General features: G+C 36.1%; 1 protein-coding gene across 1 annotated transcript in view; it reads left to right on the plus strand.

Moving 5' to 3' along the window:
- PIAS1 (protein inhibitor of activated STAT 1) overlaps positions 1-19,804 on the plus strand; it is a 115,032-nt gene that overhangs the window by 85,686 nt on the left and 9,542 nt on the right. Inside the window, exons 8-11 of the mRNA XM_010985125.3 lie at positions 7,887-7,960; positions 16,224-16,384; positions 17,805-17,935; positions 18,650-18,830. Of these exons, the coding sequence (XP_010983427.1) occupies positions 7,887-7,960; positions 16,224-16,384; positions 17,805-17,935; positions 18,650-18,830 (547 nt within the window). The remainder of the gene's footprint in view (positions 1-7,886; positions 7,961-16,223; positions 16,385-17,804; positions 17,936-18,649; positions 18,831-19,804) is intronic.

Here is a 19,804-nt window from a genome sequence, read left to right on the forward strand (position 1 = left end):
GCCTGGGGTACCGACAAAAACATCAATTTGGATCCTACTACCAGTAAAACATTCGTTGTCGTTGACTAAAGAACACATTTTCTGCCTTTATGTTATCACTAAAGAAAACTTTCCCAACAAATTAATTTTGTAATTAAAAGATGGTGTGAAACAACTTGACAGAAGAAAATGTTGGTGGGTTCCTCAGATATTTTTCAAGAGTCAAATTATCTACAAATTTGTTCATTGTGAGTCATTCTTAGTCTTATCAATAGATTCTTCTGGCAGCGTTTTATTAACTAAAACAGGCACTATTCTTGATATTAAAGTCGATAGTATTTATACTTTTCACAGAGAAATTCATTCTCTGATTCATTTGATTTAGTAGATTTTTGTATTGTGGTTTCCATATTTGTGCAGAGTTGGCCTCTCACAACTGTCACAAAACAGTCCTTTACTAACTGTTGGTCAAGTTCCTACCTCCTTACCCTCTTCCCTTCAGCAGTCACTTTAAACCTTGGCCATACTTTACTCAAACAGTATCCCCTCTCTTTCAGCACACTGACAGTACAAGACAATTGGGGCTACAAGATGTGAATTCTCTAAACTGCCCATTTCTTCCTCAATCTTAATGTCACCATAACCAATTTTCAACTTAACCTTCATTTGTACCCAACGTACTTACTTACTCTCTTCAATCTCAGGAGAAAGTGTCCCCTTTTTTGGCCAAAGTTAATCTTTTATTCATTTATTCTTCTCATTCAAAAAATTGTACTAAGAGTCTACTGTGTTCCAGGCACAGGAGAATATAGCATGAAACAAAACACACACTGTGTCTGCATCCATCAGAAGGTTGTAGTCTGGTGGGAAAGACAGAATTAAATGATTGCACAAGTCATTAGTGAATTACGGTTGTGACATGTGTCTTAAAGAAGAAAGACAGGGAACTCTGGAGGTAACATCAGGAGAACATAGTCCTCTGGTGTTGTGATGTTTGAGACAAGACTATAAGGATGAGACAGAGTTAAGCCCCAACATGGGAGGAAATAATGCCAAGAAACACGGCCAGTGGAGTTAGAGTGGAGAGAACAGAGGAGGAAAGTGGCCAGAGAGATAGCCATGGGGTGAGTTCATATGGGTCATATAAAGGCAGATGATAGAAAACCTGTAAAGGATTTTTAAACAAAGTGGTATGATCACATGTGGTCAATAAAAAGATCACTTAGAAGACAGAATTGAAGGGGAGCTAGGCTGATAAAGTGTGACCAGTTAGGAACCTGTTGTACAGATAAGAGATGAGTATGTCTCATGCAACGGTAACGATGATGGAAACAGAAGTTGATGGTTTGAGAAGTTGTTGAAGGGGGAAAATGGTGATGGATTACATGTGGGGAGTGAAGAAAAAGAAGTGAAGGAGGAGTTCTAGGCTTCTTACTTAAGCACTGGGTTGCTTATCAGGGCCATTTGCTGAAGTGGAGAGCAGTGCTGTAAAGATTGCATTGCAAGATCAGAGTGCACTCTTGGCCTTTCAGTATTTGAGAGGTCTATGGGGCATCCAGGTAGAGATGCTCAGAAGCAGTTACTATTTTCAGTTCCTTCCACTCTATAGGCTCTTTCTGTCAATCTTGCTTGTCAAGCCTTTTTCATCCTTTAAAAAATACAAAAACAAGCTGCTCTCTAGATAGAGCTCTGTGTTCCTCCTATTGTCCTCATCCTGGTTTCTTCCAAGAGCAGTCTACACATCCCTTTCTACCTCCTCGCTGAAACCCATTGAACTTTTAACTCCCATCATTCCACTGAAACTACTCTTGCGGATGTCACAAGTGACAGTCTGCCAGATTTAAACTTTGTCTTTTCAGCTTTCATCTTAAATATTTTTGCTGCGTTTCATACCAGAAACTTTCTCCTTGAAATTCTCTTCTCTGTGTCTTCTCAATCACTTGCCTTCAGTGAATTCTCTTAAGAGAAACATCCTAAATGTTTTCCCTGGGTTTTCATCTTTGGTCCACTTCTCTGCATACTTTCTCTAGAGATAATCACATTCACTCTTGTGGTTTAAATTAGCACCAACTCAAATTTTTTTTAAAAAGAATTAGCACCAACTCTCAAATACATATTTTCATTCCAGACCTTCCCCTGAATTTCGCGTGTAGATACACATAGCTGTCTTCACTGAAACGTGCCACTGGTTCTTCAAATTCAAGTAATTAAAACTGAACTCAGCAAGTTCTGTCAGACATACACCCTAAATATTTCTCAAATCTGTCGAGAGTTCTCTCTCTCCCTACCGTCTTTGCCCTCATGTAGCTCTCGTTTCTTGCCTTTATTTTTAAAACCTATTCTTAAATAATACATTCCTCTCCTTTCTTGGCTCACCTCTTCATACCTCCCTTCTGGCAGCAGTCTGAGTGATTAATACAGATCTGATCTTACTGTTCCTTTGCAAATCCATGGCTTCCTAACACCTATGGAGTCAAAACCCCAGCTTTGTTAGCATGACATCTGTGTCCAGCTTTCCATGATGTAGCACCTGCTTAGTACTTTCTTGTGTCATCTGCATTCACTCTTCTTCTCATTCTTTGTATCCCAAAGATAATGTTTTTTTCCTCTTCTCACTGCTTTGCAAGTATTAGCCAGTATTGTTCTCTGTGCCTCGGAACTTCTCTGGTGCCTCTCTGTCTAACTCTAGTTACCCTTCATGTTTCACTTTTTCCAGGAGGCACCTCCAGAACCCCCAAGAGTAGCAGCGTTGACTTCCAGCTAGTTTCTGTCAGAGTACATTCAAGATGATGTCACCAAGTGTCTGCTCTCTACTAGACTGAGTTCCTTTGGGCAGGAATTTAATCTTACCTTTCTTTGAATTCCTAGCGCTTAGTGCAGTGCCTGGCACATAGTAGATCCTCAGACTTTTGTGAAGTAAACTGATGAAAAGAGGTCTTGGAGAGGAGAGGGTACAGCTCAAGTGGTAGAGCGCATGCTGAGCGTGCACGAGGTCCTGGGTTCAATCCCCAGTACCTCCATTGAAAAAAACTAAAATAAATGAATAAACCTAATTACCTCCCCCTTGCAAAAAAAAAAAAAAAGAGAGAGAGAGATCTTGAGTTAAAGATCGGATCTCTGTGCCTCTGTTTTCTTGCTTATAAAATGAAGTATTGGATTTAATGTATTCAATTATTTCCCAGCCTTAAAATTTTTTAAGATAGAAATTATTTTTAAAAAAACCTAGAATGGCACTGTCTAATAGAACAATCTGTGGTGATGGAAGTGTTCTGTATCTGCACTGTCCCATGTGGTAGCCACCAGCAAACTGTGTCTATTGAGCATTTGAAATGTGGTAGTGCAAACAAGGACCTGAATTTTAAATTTCATTAAATTTAAATATAGCCACTTAGGACTAGTGGCTACCTCTCATAGCACATGACAGTAGGGATTAAAAAAGATTAATTTTGAATGTGACTAACTTTAACTTTATTAAAGGTCATATAGTACAATACTGTAATCGCTGCAGCTCACAGCGACACGAGGAGACTTACCACGTGGTGGTTGATGGAGCAGGGTGAATACTGACTCTGGTTTTTATTTTTCACTCCCTTGCCCACAAAGGATAAGTACTTTACTTACTTTGTTTTTCCTCCATACTTTCTTGTGAAATTTAACGTAGTGATTTCCACCCACTGTCTATCTTTCTTCCTTTATTTTTGGTTATGTTTATTGAGGTATAGTTTACAAGCAGTAAAAATTCACCTTTTTAAGTGTACAGTTTGGTGAGTTTGACATGCCACAGTTAAAATGTATAACATTCTTCACCCCAGAAAGTTCCTCTGTGGCCCTTTGAGTCCAACTCGTCCCCTTACCCCCAGTTCTTATAACCATTGATGTGGTTTCTGCCTCTGTAGTTCTGCCTTTTCCAGAACATCAGACACTTGCGATCCCGCAGCAGGTAGCCTTTCGTTTCCGGCTTCTCTCCCATAGCATAATGCTTTTAGGTGCATCCGTGTAGTTGGATCATCTTCATTACTGCGTAGTGTTCCATTTGTCTGTACTGTAATTTGCTCATCCACTTATCAGTTGATGGGCATTTAGATTGCTTCTAGTTTTGCATTATCATGAGTAAAGCTGCTGACACATTTGCATTTTGCATATAGATATCGCAGTTTTGTGGACACACATTTTCATTTCTCTTGGGTAAATATTCAGGACTAGGATTGCTGGGTCACATGATAAATGTTTGGAAACAGATTAGCAATTTCTTATTAAGTGCCTATTCCATTTTGTATTCCCACCAACAACGTATGAGATTTTGAGTTGTTCCCCACCCTCACCAGTGCTTGGTATTATCAGACTGCTGTGATTTTAGCTCTTCTGGTCATTGTGTAGTGACATGTAGTTGTGGTTTTAGTTTGTGTTTTTCTAATGACTGTTGGTGTTAAGCATCTTTTCCTGTGCTTACTGCCATCCTTATGGCTTCTTTGACGAAATGTCTATTCACATCTTTCCCCCATTTCTTTTATGGTCTGTTCTTCTTGTATGCTATGAAATCTTTGCCTAACCCAACGTCACAAATATTTTTCTTCTATTTTTCTTTTAGAAGTTTTTTTTTTCAGCTGTTCAATTTAGGCCTATAATTTAATTTTTGTATATGACTCAAGGTAAGGTTAGAGGTTCACCTTCTCCCCACCCAACCCCTCTGCCCATAGATACCGAGTTGTTCCATAACGTTTGTCAAAAATACTGATTTTTCCTCCATTTAATTATGTTAGAACCTGTGTCAAAAACCAAATCACCACAGATATATGAATTAATTTCTGGACCCCATTATTTTCCATTGACCTATTTATCTATCCTGGTGCAAATAACAGTCTTAATTACTAAAGCTTGATAGTAATTCTTGAAATTAAGTAGTTCTCCAACTTTTTAAGAGTTGTTTTGACTAAGTCAAACAATTTTAAGTATAATATATAAAAAGATAATACATAGTGATCAAGTAAGGTTTATTCCAGGAATATCAGGTTGATACAACATTCAAAAATCAAGCAGTACAATTTACCTCAGCAAACTAAAAAAGAAAAAATCATCAGACCGCCTCCATAGATCCAGAAAAAGCATTTGGTCAAATTCAATATCCATTCATGATAAAACTGAGCAGAATAGAGAGAAGGGAACTGCTTCAATGTAGTAAAGGGTATTTACAAAAAGCCTTCAGCTAATATCATAGTTAATGGTAAAAAATTTGAATGTTTCACCCCTAAGATCGGGCATAAGGCAAGAATATCTGCTCTTAATACCTCTATTCAGCATTGCCCTTGAGGTCCTGGCCAGCACAGTATGCAAGGGAAAAAAAGAAGCATATGCATTAGAAATGAATAAATAATTATTGTCTTTATTTGAAGATGACCTCACTGTGTAGGAAAAAACCCCAAAAAGCTACTAGAGCTAATATGTGAATTTAGCAAGGTTGCAGAATACAAGGTCACTTTGTAAAAATTGTATTTCTACTAGCTGTAAACAATTGGAGATTGAAATTCAAAAAATAAGGATTTCCTATAACAACCAAAAGCATGAAATACTTACGGCTATATTACACAAAATATGTGCAAGATTTGCATGCTGAAAACTATAAAACATTGATGAGAGGAATTAAAATAAGATCTGAATAATGGAGAGATATATCATGTTAATGGATCAGAATACTCATTGTGATTGATCTATAGATTGAATTCAATCCATCAAGATCGTGATGTATTAAAAGTATTGCCTAAGATGGAGTCTGTGATGGCAAAGGTAAAAGGCAAAGCTCTTTAAATAGAAATTGACAAGCTGATTCTAAAATAATTTCACAAAATTCATCTCTGAAAGAAAGTGAACATACAAGTCACATTTTAAGTCGCAGTAACTAACAGTTTTTGAGTATAATGTTAGGTTATTTAAAAGCATTTTATTTGTATTAACTTCATTTGCTCCTTAAAACAATGCTATTTTGAGGTTCACTTATTGTTCCCATTTACAAGATGATGAAACTGAGGCACAGAAATGTTAAATGACTAAGTCTGAATTCTAACCTAGACTGGCTCTAGATCCTATATTCTGGACCACTACCTCAGGTTGCCTTTCCTGTTTCAGTTTCTTTTCAGAATACTAACACTGAACTTTGTTTTCCATGAAGCTCATATTATGATCTATGGAATTGCTTCATTTAAGTGGAAGTTTAAGTAGACAAAACCTAGAGTCAGTTACTTTTCCCATTGCTGTGTGTATGGTGGGTGTTAGAAGGGTGGTTGATGAAGACATGCAGAATGGTTAGTAATCACATTAGAATTCTACCTCTGCACTTGTTTTGTATGGCAATTATTTGTTACCTTTAAAAAGATACTATTCATTAAATGTATCTTCATAAGAAAGGAGTGACTAAGATTGGGTCTATAATGGCAAAGGCATACTTTTCATAATTTACATACAGTATTAATTAACATAAGTGATGTGATAACTATATTTTCCAAACTAAAACCCAGGGATTGTATGCCTTTTTAGATATGATAAACAGTCTCTATGTAGACTTTAAAATTCTGGAGTTTCTAGGCTATGAATAAATAGACTTTTTAGTCTGTCGTCAGAATTGCGTCTAGGGCTTTTTAAAAACTACCCATTAGTGTCCCTCTTCTCCATTCTGATTCAGTGTGCAGTTACAAATTAGAAAGCTCTATGGTGGTTCTGATGTGCATCTTAGTTGAGGTCCGCTAATTTATGGAGACAACTGGATAGAATATCTAAAATTTGGACTATCTCAAAAAAAATCCAGACTGTCTGATCATCATGTTTAATAAAGGCAGGATTCTTAATTCTGATAAATGGTTATTAGTGCAACAAACATCTACTCTGAAATCATTCTTCCTTAGCCAACTACTTTTCCCTTCCCCATTTTCTCCTATCTGTCTATCTATAACTATCTGGTCACACTTAGTTATGCCTCAGCTCTGAAATTCTGTGATTGCCTATGTGCACAACTACTCCATGTGGGCCCCCTTACAGTTTCTGAAATTATTGAAATATTTAAGCATTTCCAACCTCATTTCTGTGTTGAAGTTTAATTAAAGTTTCAAGGTTTTCAGATGTAACAGATACCTCAGGCTTTCAGATGAGAAGTATAAAGGTCATTGTTACATTAGACTGACCGAGAGTAATTGAATAGCTTTAAAAGTAAAATTATCAATTTACCAGGTACTTAAGAGAGGTACTATTACCTCTCTCAAGAACCATAGGAAATTTGAACTGAGAAGACTTGGAGGTTACCTATTGTGGGTTGTTATTTTGCTGGAAGTAAAATTGAACTCAGAGAGGATTAACTTGCCCAAGGTAGCATAATTAACTAGCATATGGATAAATAAATGTAAACTCAAATAATTATATGGCAGAAAAGCAGTTGAACTTTTTTCTTCTTGTAGTTTGAAATTAGAATTAATGTGTTAACAATAAATGTTTTGTTTATTATCTGAGCTTTGAAAAAACTTAAACGTATTTGTTGAATATGTCAACCTGCCATAGAAATTTATTATCTGAGCTTTGAAAAAACTTAAACATATTTGTTGAATATGTCAACCTGCCATAGAAATTTTTTCTGTTACTGCAGTGCAGTTTTTATTTTGTGGGTGAAAAATAGGAAACTTAGAGGAAATGTAGTCAGTCTGTAGATATACAGTTGTTTTTCCTTCCTTTGCTTATGGCAGAGATTGTAAACCATATCGTTTTTATCTTTTAATTCAATTAATTGGAAAATAATTGAGCAGATTATTTTTGAGTTCCTTTTTTTAAAAGTTCCTCATTTTAAGTTTCCCATTCTTTTTCTTATATTGCATCAGTGATATATCTGTAATAAACTTCTTCTATTTGTTTTTCTCTTCGATGAACGTCAGTTAAAGAGAAATTGACCGCGGATCCAGACAGTGAAATAGCTACAACCAGCCTGAGGGTTTCTCTTCTGTGTCCAGTAAGTGTTAACTAATACTTGCTCTCCAGAAGGCTTGGGGTGCCTTTTTTTTATTAAGTATTTCCACTGTTTGAGAAATTCTGTTAACTTTGAAACATGCCCGTTTTTGGTTACAGTTTATGAAAAGTAAAAGACATTGTTATTTAGTCTTAGGATTTGAAATCTAAACAAACGTATGTCTATAAAATTTTTCTTCTCTTAGTAAGTTTTATTTAAATATTGCTTGTAGTTACTAATTGACTGTCTCTTAGACTTAAAGTATAAAATCTCCAAATAAGGCATATTTATTATATCAGGGTATTTATTATAATTTCATTTTTTAAAATAGTATACTTCTAAATAAAAATCTGGCCATGATTATTCACACATTCAACTTAACCATTTTGCCAACAATGACTATATTATAAGAATACACCAATTAAAAACTATTCTCTTTAGCCTGAGTAATTGAATTGGTTATGCATATAAAAGTAAACTAGAAATATTTTTAAACCAGAAAATGAGATCAATTTCAATCATGTCTACAAAATTAATATACCAAATGGTTAAACTTTGAGTGAAAAAGTTTCCCAAAAATGTGTTGTTTAAGGTTTATTTTTTACCCGTTTTTTGGGGGGGATTTTGTTGTTTTGGTTTTAATTTTTTTTTTTTTTTGAGGGAGATCATTAGATTTATTTATTCATTCTAATTTACTTGTTTGTTTGTTAATAGAGGTGCCAGGGATTGAACCCAGGACTTCATACATGCTAAGCTCATCTACCACTGAGCTGTACCCTCCCCCACAACTGGTTTGATGTTAGGTCCACCAGTACTAGGAATGGTAGTTGAATGATGCTTTCATATAAAAATATATGAAAAACTAAGAGTAAATTACTTGGACATTTTGATGACCTTTTGTTCTATAATTAATCAAACTAATATCTAAACTGGGGAGAAAGTATGAAAAATAAGAGGACACAGCTGTTTCCTAATTTGCTGGGATTGTTAAGGCAAGCCTGATATTGAAAGCTTTTAATATTGGAAATCCTACTAATCTAAAATGAAGCTGAAGTTATTCTTTCGGCAGGGGGGGAGGTAATTAGGTTTATTTGTTTCTTTATAGAGGAGGTACTGGGAATTGACCCCAGGACCTTGTGCATGCTGAGCATGCACTCTACCACTTTGAGCTATTCTCTCTCTCCTCTATTTATTCTTAAAGAAACAAAAATTTTTAACAGAAAATGTTACTTGTTCTGTATCTTAGTCTTTATAGTTTATCAAACCTCAAACACAGTATGAAAAAGTTATCAGCTGATGAATCAATTTATAATACAGTATTTTGTGTAGCTTTTTTTTAAATTTTGTTTTACCATTGATAATGGAACTCCTGTTCATTATTAAGTTTCTATAAATTATAGGAAAAAATACAGTGAAGTTAATAAAAACCAACAAATGTATCATTTTGTATATATCCTTCTATCTTTTTATTCCTTACTATAGCCAGTCATTTTTTTAGGGAAAATATTTTGACTCCAGGCTTTTTATATTATTGTTTAAAATATGTAAATTCTTTCCCAAATATATGATGCAATCATTGCCAGAACTGAAGGGAGTAATAGACAGTAACACAGTAATAGTAGGAGACTTCAATACCTCACTTTTGGTTATAGATAGAACAGCCAGACAGAAGGACAATAAGGAAGCAAAGGACTTAAACAACACTATATACCAGTTGGACCTAACAGACACATGCCGAGGACTGCACCCAGCAAAGCAGATTACACATTCCTCTCAAGTGCACACAGCACATTTTCTAAGATACAGAACATGGTAGGCTATAAACAAGTCCTAACAAATTTAAGATTAAAATCATATTAAATATCTTCTCTAACCACAGTGGGATGAAACTAGAAATCAGTAACAGGAGATAGAAAGGAAAATCCATAAGTAGGAGGAAATTAAACAATGCATTCTTAAACAACCAATGGGTCAAAGAAGAAATCACAAAGGAATTTAGAAAATATCTGAAGACAAATTAAGTGAAAACACAATATACCAAAACTTAAGGGATGCAGCAGAAGCAGTAGGAAGAGGGAAGTTTATAGCAGTAAATGCTTACATTAAAAAAGGAAAAAGATCTCAAATCAGCAACCTAACCTTATATCTCAAGCAACTAGAAAAAGAAAAACAAACTAAACCCAAGGTCAGCAGAAGGAAGGAAATAATTAAAGATTAGAGCAGAGATAAATGAAATAGAGAATAGAAAAACAGACTAAAAAAATCATGAAATCAAGGGTTGGTTTTTTTTTTAAAGATTAACAGAATTGACAAACCCTTAGCTAAACTAAGAAAAAAAGCGGGAAGACTCAAATAGCTAAAATTAGAAATGAAAGAGGAGACATTATAACTGATGTCACAGAAATAAAAAGGATTATAAGAGACTGCTGTGCCAGAAAATTGGCAAAGAAGAAATGGATAAATTCCTAGGAGGGAGAGATGAATAGATGGAGCACAAGGGATTTTTAGGGCAGTGAAATTGTTCTGTATGATACTATAGTGGCTACATGTCATTGTGCATTTGTCAAAGCCCATAGAATGTACAACGTCACAAGTGAACCCTAATGTAAACTGTGGACTTTGGTTGATAATAATGTGTCCATGTTGGTTCATCGATTGTACCAAATATGCCACACTGATGAGGGATGTTGAGGGTAGGGGAGTGTGTATGTGTGGGTGGAGAGAGCTATGTGGGAATGCTCTATTTTCTGCTCAGTTCTACTGTAAACCTGAAACTGCTCTAAAAAAAATAAAGTCTATTAAAAGAAAAAAAAAGCAATGGATAAATTCCTAGAAACATACAACCTGCCAAGACTGAATCATGAAGAAGTAAGAAATCTGAACAAACTTGTAAGTAGTGAGGAGACTGAAGCAGCAATGAAAACCTCCCAATAAAGAAAAACCCAGGACCCTACGGCTTCACTGGAGAATCCTACCAAACATTTAAAGAAGAATTAACACCAGTCCTTTTCAAACTCTTCCAAAGAATCAAAGAAAGAATATTCCCAAACCCATTCTGTGAAGCTAGCATTATTGATCCCCAAACCATACACAGACATAACAAGACTACATAGAGGGTCTCTTTAAACAGGTGGCATTGGGAAAGCTGGATATTCACGTCCAAAATAATGAAGTTGGACCCCTACTTTGCATTATGTGCAAAAATTAACTCAAAATGGATTAAAAATCTAAACCATGAGACCTTAAATTGTTATATTCCTAGAAGAAAAAAATAGGGGAAAAGCTTCCGTTGAATTTGGCAGTGACTTCTTGGCCATGACACCAAAAGCATAGGCAACGAAAGCAAAAATAGACCCATGGGACTACACCAGACTTAAAACTTGTGCATGTCAAAGGCAACAGTTAACAGGGTGAAAAGACAGCCTGTGGAATGGGAGAAAATAACTGTGAATTTTATACCTGAGAAGGAACTTTTACAGCCCAAGAACAACAACAAAAAACAAGCTGGTTAAAAGTAGGCAAAGGACTTGAATAGACTTTTCTCCCAAGAAGTTAACACAGATGGCTGACAAGCACATGAAAAGATGTTCATCATCACTAATCATTAAGGAAATGCATGTCAAAATTACATAAGATAAACTTCACGCTCTTCAGGATGGCCCTTGTCAATAAAACTGGGGATAATAAGAGTTGACAAGGATGCCAGAGACACTGGAACCCTTGTGTACTGTCGGTGGGAATGCAAAATGCTGCAGACATTATGGAAAACAGTATGGAGGTTCCACAAAAATTTAAAAATAGAATTGCCATGTCATCCAGCACTTCCTCTGGGTAAATATGCAAAAGAATTCAAAGCAAGATCTCAAGGAAATAATTTGCACACCCATGTTTATCACATTATTCACAACAGCCAAGGGGTAGAAGCATCCCATATGTCCATCAAGAGATGAACAAATAAACTGTGTATGGACATACAGTAGGATATTATGTATACAACATTAAAAAAGGAGGCAATCCTGTCCTGTGCTACATATGGTTGAACCTTGAGAACATTACAATAAGCAAGATAAACCAGCCACAGAAGCATAAGTACTGTATGAGTCCACTCCTGAAATACCTGAAGTAGTCAAAATCATAGAAACAAAGTTGAAAGGTGGTTACCAAGGGCTAGGGGGAGGGCAGATTAGTGGGTACAGAGGGTCAGTGCTGCTGGATGAAGTTGTAGCTGCCTGTTACACAACAACACGAAAATATGTAGCATTACTGAATTGCACACTTTAAGATGGTTAAGGTGGTAAACTTAATGTTAATTTTTTTTTAACCACAATAAAAAATATTGGCTGGGTGGACAAGGGGTGTATTCTTAAGTAATCAGATAGATGTTATAACTGACTATGGTATAAAGGACTGTGGTATTTTTTAGCATTTAGAAAAATGGTTTATAGACCAGGTTAGTGGAGGGTGGGAAAACGACATGTATTTTTTTTAAAGGTATATACTTTTCATACCTTCCTTTCCTCCAAACGCCGATTTATCCACCCTCCCCCTCAACATGACTGCTTGCCACCTCATTCCGTTATAAAACACCAGTCCAGAGAATATGAGAAATTTAGGAAAGTGCATATGCTTCATTTTCCATTTAAATCACTGGCAGGAGTCTTGTTTTTCTGAAATCTCATTTTAAAAGTGTTTACAGTTATACTAATAAATACGGTGTTTATATCATTTAACATTTAGATGAAGCATTTATTCATATAAATAAGCACTACAATATAAATCTTGATGTTCTTATAGAACTAGTTTTGAATTTCATAGTTGAGGTGATCTTTATGTTATTAGAAAATGTTAATCACGTTTTGCTCCTTGCATCTGTTAATTTAATGGGCAAGCTTTAATTTTTCTTTCCATAAACCCCTGCGCCTCCCTTTTTAGTTTAAATAGTTTTAGGAGTTCCTTTTAAATTGACTTATGCTTTCAAAATTCAGATTATAGGAAAAACCTCTATATATATAATCCATAATTATAATACTTTTATGGATTTCTATTTGACCAAAGGGACAATCCTTTTACGATTATTCTGGAACAGCAAGGCAATATATTTTAGGTATGTTTTTACTCTAAAAAGTAAAACTTAGTAATGATAACTCATCTATATATCAAATTTATAGAATAATAAAAGAGATTTGTTCCCTTTGAAATATGTAAATATGATGTCTGACTGTGCATTTGAATTGCCCTTGTTATGATATACACAGCTCAAAATAAATGAGTTTCTGTTGTTTGTGTGCCATTTAGCTAAAGGCAATGGAAATAATTAAAAATGTTTTTGCTCTCTGGGAATTTTTTAGTTCTGATTTATTAAAAATAGAGCTGGAAGAACATTTGAGAACCTGCCTTGTGAGATACTCCCCAGACCTGTAAACTCAAATACAAATCACTTAGAGTTAATAGAAGGAAAAAAAAAAACACTCTGTGGAAATTTATTCATGAAATATTTATGATGATGATGGTGATGGTGATTAAAAAAAATTGTGGAATTCTTAATATCACACCATTGCTTTCTTTTTACAAGGAAAAAGTACATGATATTATTGATGTTTATAGGGTCCTTTTGATAATAAGCTGGTTTGAACTTAAATCTAAGTCGAATATTTTCCCTTTTGCCATATTATCAGTTACGATTATGTTACAGTAAGATTCGTCCCATTAGAAAACTTACTTGGGAATTGTTTTCGGTGTTTATTTGCAAATGATGCAAATATCCACCCCATCCTATAAAGGGAAAGGGGAATTTGTAATTACAAGATGAAGATGTTCAGAGCTAAGCTTCTCTCCTGATACCCAGTTAGAGAAATCAGTGTCCATTTGTGGATAAGTATTTAGAATTTAGTGATTATTTTGAAAAATCAGGCATATGAGGATTATCACAGAACAATTACCTTGTGATTCTTTGAAGCAAGGCGTTTGTTTGACAGCTGATAAACAGTGCATTCTGAATTGTGCTTTCCCTTTCCTATACCTTATCTGTACACATCCTTCCTGTGCCACTCATGCAGCAGTGTTCCTTAAAAACTCTGTAGGTGAACTTGTCAGTGTGGCTGATCATTAAGGGTTTGAGAGTTGCTGTCCACCAGAAAGATGAACCGACAGCTTGGGGATTATAGGACTGAAAATATGTGAGAGGATGGTCTTTGGAGAGTAACTACTTTTCAGAGTATACAATTGTATGGCCTATGGCTTGGATTCTGCAACAGTCTTTATTTCTTATCTTTTTATCCATTGTCTTCATAAACTGTCATGAGTAGCCTGCTAGTTCTGCACTTACATGGACCTTGTCTGTGATTACTATGTGTGCCTAGGATTTCTATTCTATGACTTCTAGAAATTTGCACTTCAGAGGTAAGTTAGGGTCTGACTTAAGACATAAAAATTCAGTTTAGCACCACCAACTAGATCGTTATTTGGAAAATGTTTCTAGGCTAATGTAGCATGTCCTGGCTAATGGTAAATAGATGATTTTTCTTTTATAAGAGCTAGTTCTGTCTGTGTGTGTGTGTGTATTTTCATCAGGTACTTAGATAAATCAAATCATAAAAATTGAAGTATGGGGGGTAGAGTGTAGCTCAAGTGGTAGAGAGCATGCTTAGCATACATAAGTTCCCGGGTTCAATCCCCAGTACCTCCTCTAAACAAACAAACAAACAAACAAACCAACTACCTCCCCCAACAAAACCAAAAAAGAAAAAAAAAATGAAGTGTAGGAAGGGAGTAATGAAGTTGTTTAACACTGTGTGAGCACAGAATAGAAGACTGAGTGAGCTGAGGTTTGAGTGGGTCTCCTGCTACCTTACAGAGTGATTTGAAGCAAGTAATTCTGTACTGTAATTAATCATGGGGGGTAGTGTAGTCACATGAAGGGTAGAGTTGGGGGGCCAGAGAAGGGAGCTCTCAGTTTTTCTGTGCACTCCTCCTGTCCATACTTCTGATACTGTAACTGGCTTTTCTCCCTTCTCAGAAGTTGATAGCACATTCTGGGTCCTTTTTATTCTTCATCACTACATCCTATTGCATTAAGGAGGAAACAGTGTTACTTCAGAGATAGAAAAAGAGGCCCAGCAAGGTTAAGTGCCTTTCCTAGAGTTACAGTAAATCATTGGTGCCAGAACAATAATTTAGGGCCCCAAATGACAGTTAATTTCCGCAGTAGTCTAGGAAGTTGCATATTTCCCTGAAATTCTTCAAAGGCAAGAAACTTTCCCTCTTTTTTTCCTCATTTAACTCATATCCTTTTCAAGCCTTTGCATTTTTTAAGCTTGCAAATATGTGGGAGGTGTTTTCCTGATATTTAGCAAATAATGTGGTTAGTGAACGTAGATAACTTCTGTGCAGTACGGCCACTGTACGCCCTGGGGCCTCCACTGTGGTTATCCAGCTGCACTGTACGAGGCGCCCTCCAAGGAAGGAGGTCCAGATGTGGTAGCTCCCTGGGCAGGTCTCTGGACAGCTTGTCTGCTTTGGGCTATAAAGCTGGCAGTTCAGGGACCAGATGAAGCTGATTTTGGTGTTTGTAGGACAGATTCAACCTATGTCAGCTTAAAGCACCATTTGCAGGGCAAGAAGAAAAAGTCTCATATCATGCTAGAGATGCTAGGAGTCCAGAGGTGTTTGCTGAATTGCCCGTGGTGGTGCGCAGGGAGGGAAGAAATAGAGAACACACATGCCTGGCTTTCTTCTCAAAGCTGCCTTTTGGCATGTTAGGCCAAACATTGTGGGGAGTGCTCATTCCATTTTGACCTGTGAATTACTTTTGTTCAGAGATCAGGTTGATAATCAATGTCATTGTTACCTGTATCTTGCAGTATCTAATAAGGCATTCCTTCTTCCTTTCCCGATCCCCAGCAAAGTGGTTGTTAACTTTTTTGGATCAGGGATTACTCTAAAAATTTGCTGAAAACATGCTCTCCAGGAAAATGCACACACTTAAAAGATTTTGCATATAATTTCAAGAGGTTCACAGTCCTGTCTGCTAAAAGCTGATCGGTGAGCTGTGGACTGAGAGTAAAGAAGACTTTCCATATACTGATTTAATATCCAAAGAAATACTGTAATTTTTTAACCTGTAAATGTTTCACCTAAAATGTGTTTAGTGTTCTTCCATAGTAATGAGAGGTAAACACGATATGCTTTAAATCAGAATACTTATTATATTGTCTTTTGGGAAAATTTTACCAAAACTTATATTTACTTCTGTCTCCCTCTTTTAAAGCTTGGTAAAATGCGGCTGACAATTCCATGTCGGGCCCTTACATGTTCTCATCTGCAGTGTTTTGATGCAACTCTTTATATTCAGATGAATGAGAAAAAGCCAACCTGGGTTTGTCCTGTCTGCGATAAGAAGGCGCCATATGAACACCTTATTATTGACGGGTATGTCGATTTAAAGGTTTTCCTCGCACCTCAGAGTAACCATCTACTTTTCATCTTTAAGTCCTCTTGTTTTGAAAACGTGCGCTTTACTGTCTATCCATCCGTCCTGACGGTCACTGCTTAAAGCGCCAGTGGTTCTAAGCAGGCTGTGTGCTTACACCTTGTCCTAGCGTGACTCCTTCTGTCCCTAGACATGCAGACCAGGTTAGAGAAAGAATGAAAGAATGACGAAGTTCTGATTCACTTAAGCTGACCAGAATGTGGGCTTTTTAGTTAAGTTGCCGGTTTTTGTAGATTTTCTCGTCATCCATCATACCTAGTCCCTGCTGCACAGGCTTCTAAAGCGAGTCAGTACACTGAATAGCAGTTCTCTTTGTTTTTCTCTTTTCTCTAAAATACTTACCTCTGTCTGTCTTCTCTACCCACAGCATCACAACAGTTTTTTTTTTTTAAACACTCTGGTGTTTTATCTGCCCTTCCAGACACCTTGGAATGTCCCTTTAATTTTTCTCCCATTCTCTAACCTCCTTTTTGCTGTTGTGAAAAGAAGGATCTGTTGATATTTCCTGTACTCTCTAGCAAAACACTTAAGGCAACTTACCTAAAGTATTTGAGAAAACATAGGACCCTAAGATGTAACATAAGGAGTGGAATACCTTTAGCAATACAAGTGTAACCCAGAGCATGAAAGATGTCGGACCAATCATACAGGGAAAAGTAAACATGTAGAAAAATTGGAAAATGTAGGAAAATAAAAAGCTTTTATGTTATGTTACTTTCTGATTTTTGCTTTCCCATAATTGTATTTATACAATATTAGTATTTTTTATCCTTTGGTTTCATCTAACATTATAACCTAAGAATTTGATCATTAATTTTACACATTTTTGCAAATCTTGTTTTTTAATATCTGCTTGGTATTTATCAAGGAGACTTAAACTTTCAATACATATTTTTTTATGTAGTGCTTCAGTTCATCAAATAAGATGTGCTTATTATAGGCAATTTGGATTATATAGAAGAGTAGAAAGAAAAAGTTAATATCCACAATGTCACCACTCAGAGATAAACACTATATACCACTTATACACAGAATTTTATTTTTAAAATGTTGAATTGTCTTTTCCTGGCCTCTTCTCACTTTCTGTGAACATAGTTTTCCTCCCATATTATTAAAAATCTTTGGAAACCTCATTTGTCATTGTTACATGATATGTTCTTGCATCAAGTTACCGTAATTTAAATAACTGTTCTCCTACTTAGCCGTAGATTTTTGAGAACAAATACATCTTCTGGGTTCCACTTTCCTTCTCATTTATACTTGTACCAAACATAGAAGGTCTGAATGTTTTTTGAAGAGTAATGATTCTGATGTCTTAATGTAGAATATGATATTCAAAGGGCAAATTGTTTTTTATAGCTTGTTTATGGAAATCCTAAAGTACTGTACAGATTGTGATGAAATACAGTTTAAGGAGGATGGCTCTTGGGCACCCATGAGGTCAAAAAAAGAAGTACAGGAAGTTTCTGCCTCTTACAATGGAGTCGATGGTGAGTGTTCCTTTTCCAAAAGGGTGGGGCAGTCTCCCTGCGGTTGTAGAGCCTTGGTTTTCAATATTAAAATGCATAAATTTTTAAAAAAAACACTCAGCAGTTTATGGAGAGCTCAATAAGTCTTATTAAATTGTTGATTAAATGTTCAGAAGTAGTGAAACTTCTTAAATTTACTTTTGCCAGCTTTTAAAATTTTGTGGTATAAGATTTCAAAGTAACATAACCTAATAAGTTATTTGTAAAGTCATGCTTTTGAAATGGTATCTTATCCTTTTAAATTTTTAACAGACTTGGTACAGATTAGTAAATGTTCCTTTTTCATTTACATTTTTTCCCTGGCTTTTTTTTTTTTTTTTTTTTTTTTTTTTCTGCTGGAAGGAGGCTATGGCTTTTTAAAATGTTACCATAACATTTCTCAGTGTATCAGGTAATGTACAGGTAAACGTGCAATGTATAGTCTTTGCTCTCAGACGACTTTTATTCTGAAGTGGACATATGTTTTGATTGTGTGCCCTAATTCAGAATTGTTTTTCCAAAAAATCCTGTAACAACCAATAATAAATAGTAGTTTTAAGCTTAGAGGAAACAGAACCACTGTTGCTTTTCTACTCTCTGACCCGTAACTGATCAGCTAATCCATAGACACATTGCGGAAACAAAGAGAGATGTCATAGGTCTTTTTTGCCTTGTGTTTTAATCGTCCCCACACAGGATGCTTGAGCTCCACATTAGAGCACCAGGTGGCTTCTCACCACCAGTCCTCAAATAAAAATAAGAAAGTAGAGGTGATTGACCTCACCATAGACAGTTCATCTGATGAAGAGGAGGAAGAGCCATCTGCCAAGAGAACCTGTCCTTCCCTGTCTCCCACATCACCACTAAATAATAAAGGGTAAGTACTGAGAATTTAAAAAAAAACAAACAAAAAACCTCCTTGTCGAAGTTAATTTTGCAAATAGGATTAAAAGATCTGCCAAATAAAATGATTACACATGATTGTAAAACTTAGTGGTCAGAGAACTTTCATCTGTGTTATATTCTTGAGGGGTTGCGGTGATGCACTAGAAGGGTCACTTGGATATGACATTCATCACACCAAAAAATGATTCTAGTAAAGTAGTTCTCAAACTTTGGTGTACTTCAGAAGTCACCTGAAGGGCTTATTAAAGCACACATTGCTCTCCTATCCCTCCACGTCTGATTCAGGAATAGGAACTGAGAAATTTGTATTTCTCTTAAGTTCCCGGGTGATCCTAATGCTGCTTATAAGATTTAGGATATTTACTCAAACTGAAGAATGTATGCTGTGAAATTAACCCAAAGTTGAATGTTTCAAGTAGAAAGCAGCATAAGACCAGATGAAGGCTTTAAACGTGCCTCAGAACGTGTAAGGCTGGCAATGAGAGAAGCCCAGTACTTACACAGAGTCACAGTGCACAGTGCTTTCTATTTTGCAGACTCATTTCCCATACTTCCCATTAGTCTCATATCAATAATAATGTACCTTGGCTTATGCTTCAGTTCGCGTCAGGAAACACTGATACCTACTTTATGTAAAACTCCCTGTGCTAAACATTGGCGACAATAAAATGAGTGAGTACAGTCCTAACCTGAAGGAGTTGAACATTTCGTAGGGGATGGTATATAAAGCAGGCAGCTACCTCCAGCTGTGCTCTTAAACAGACTGTCCGTCTCATGAGACATTGCGGCACAATTGCAGCACACTAAAGGTAAATCTAGAAATAGACATGACCCTTCTTAGGTAGCATCAGGAGAGTGGTGTGGCCTGGTGTAACCAAATAGGAACTATTTTTTTTAACCTTCCAGCACACAGGAGTGCCTGAAGAACATAAGTGGGAGGAGGAA

The sequence above is a fragment of the Camelus dromedarius genome, chromosome 5 (genome assembly GCF_036321535.1).
Source record: "Camelus dromedarius isolate mCamDro1 chromosome 5, mCamDro1.pat, whole genome shotgun sequence".
NCBI classification, from domain to species: domain Eukaryota; kingdom Metazoa; phylum Chordata; class Mammalia; order Artiodactyla; family Camelidae; genus Camelus; species Camelus dromedarius.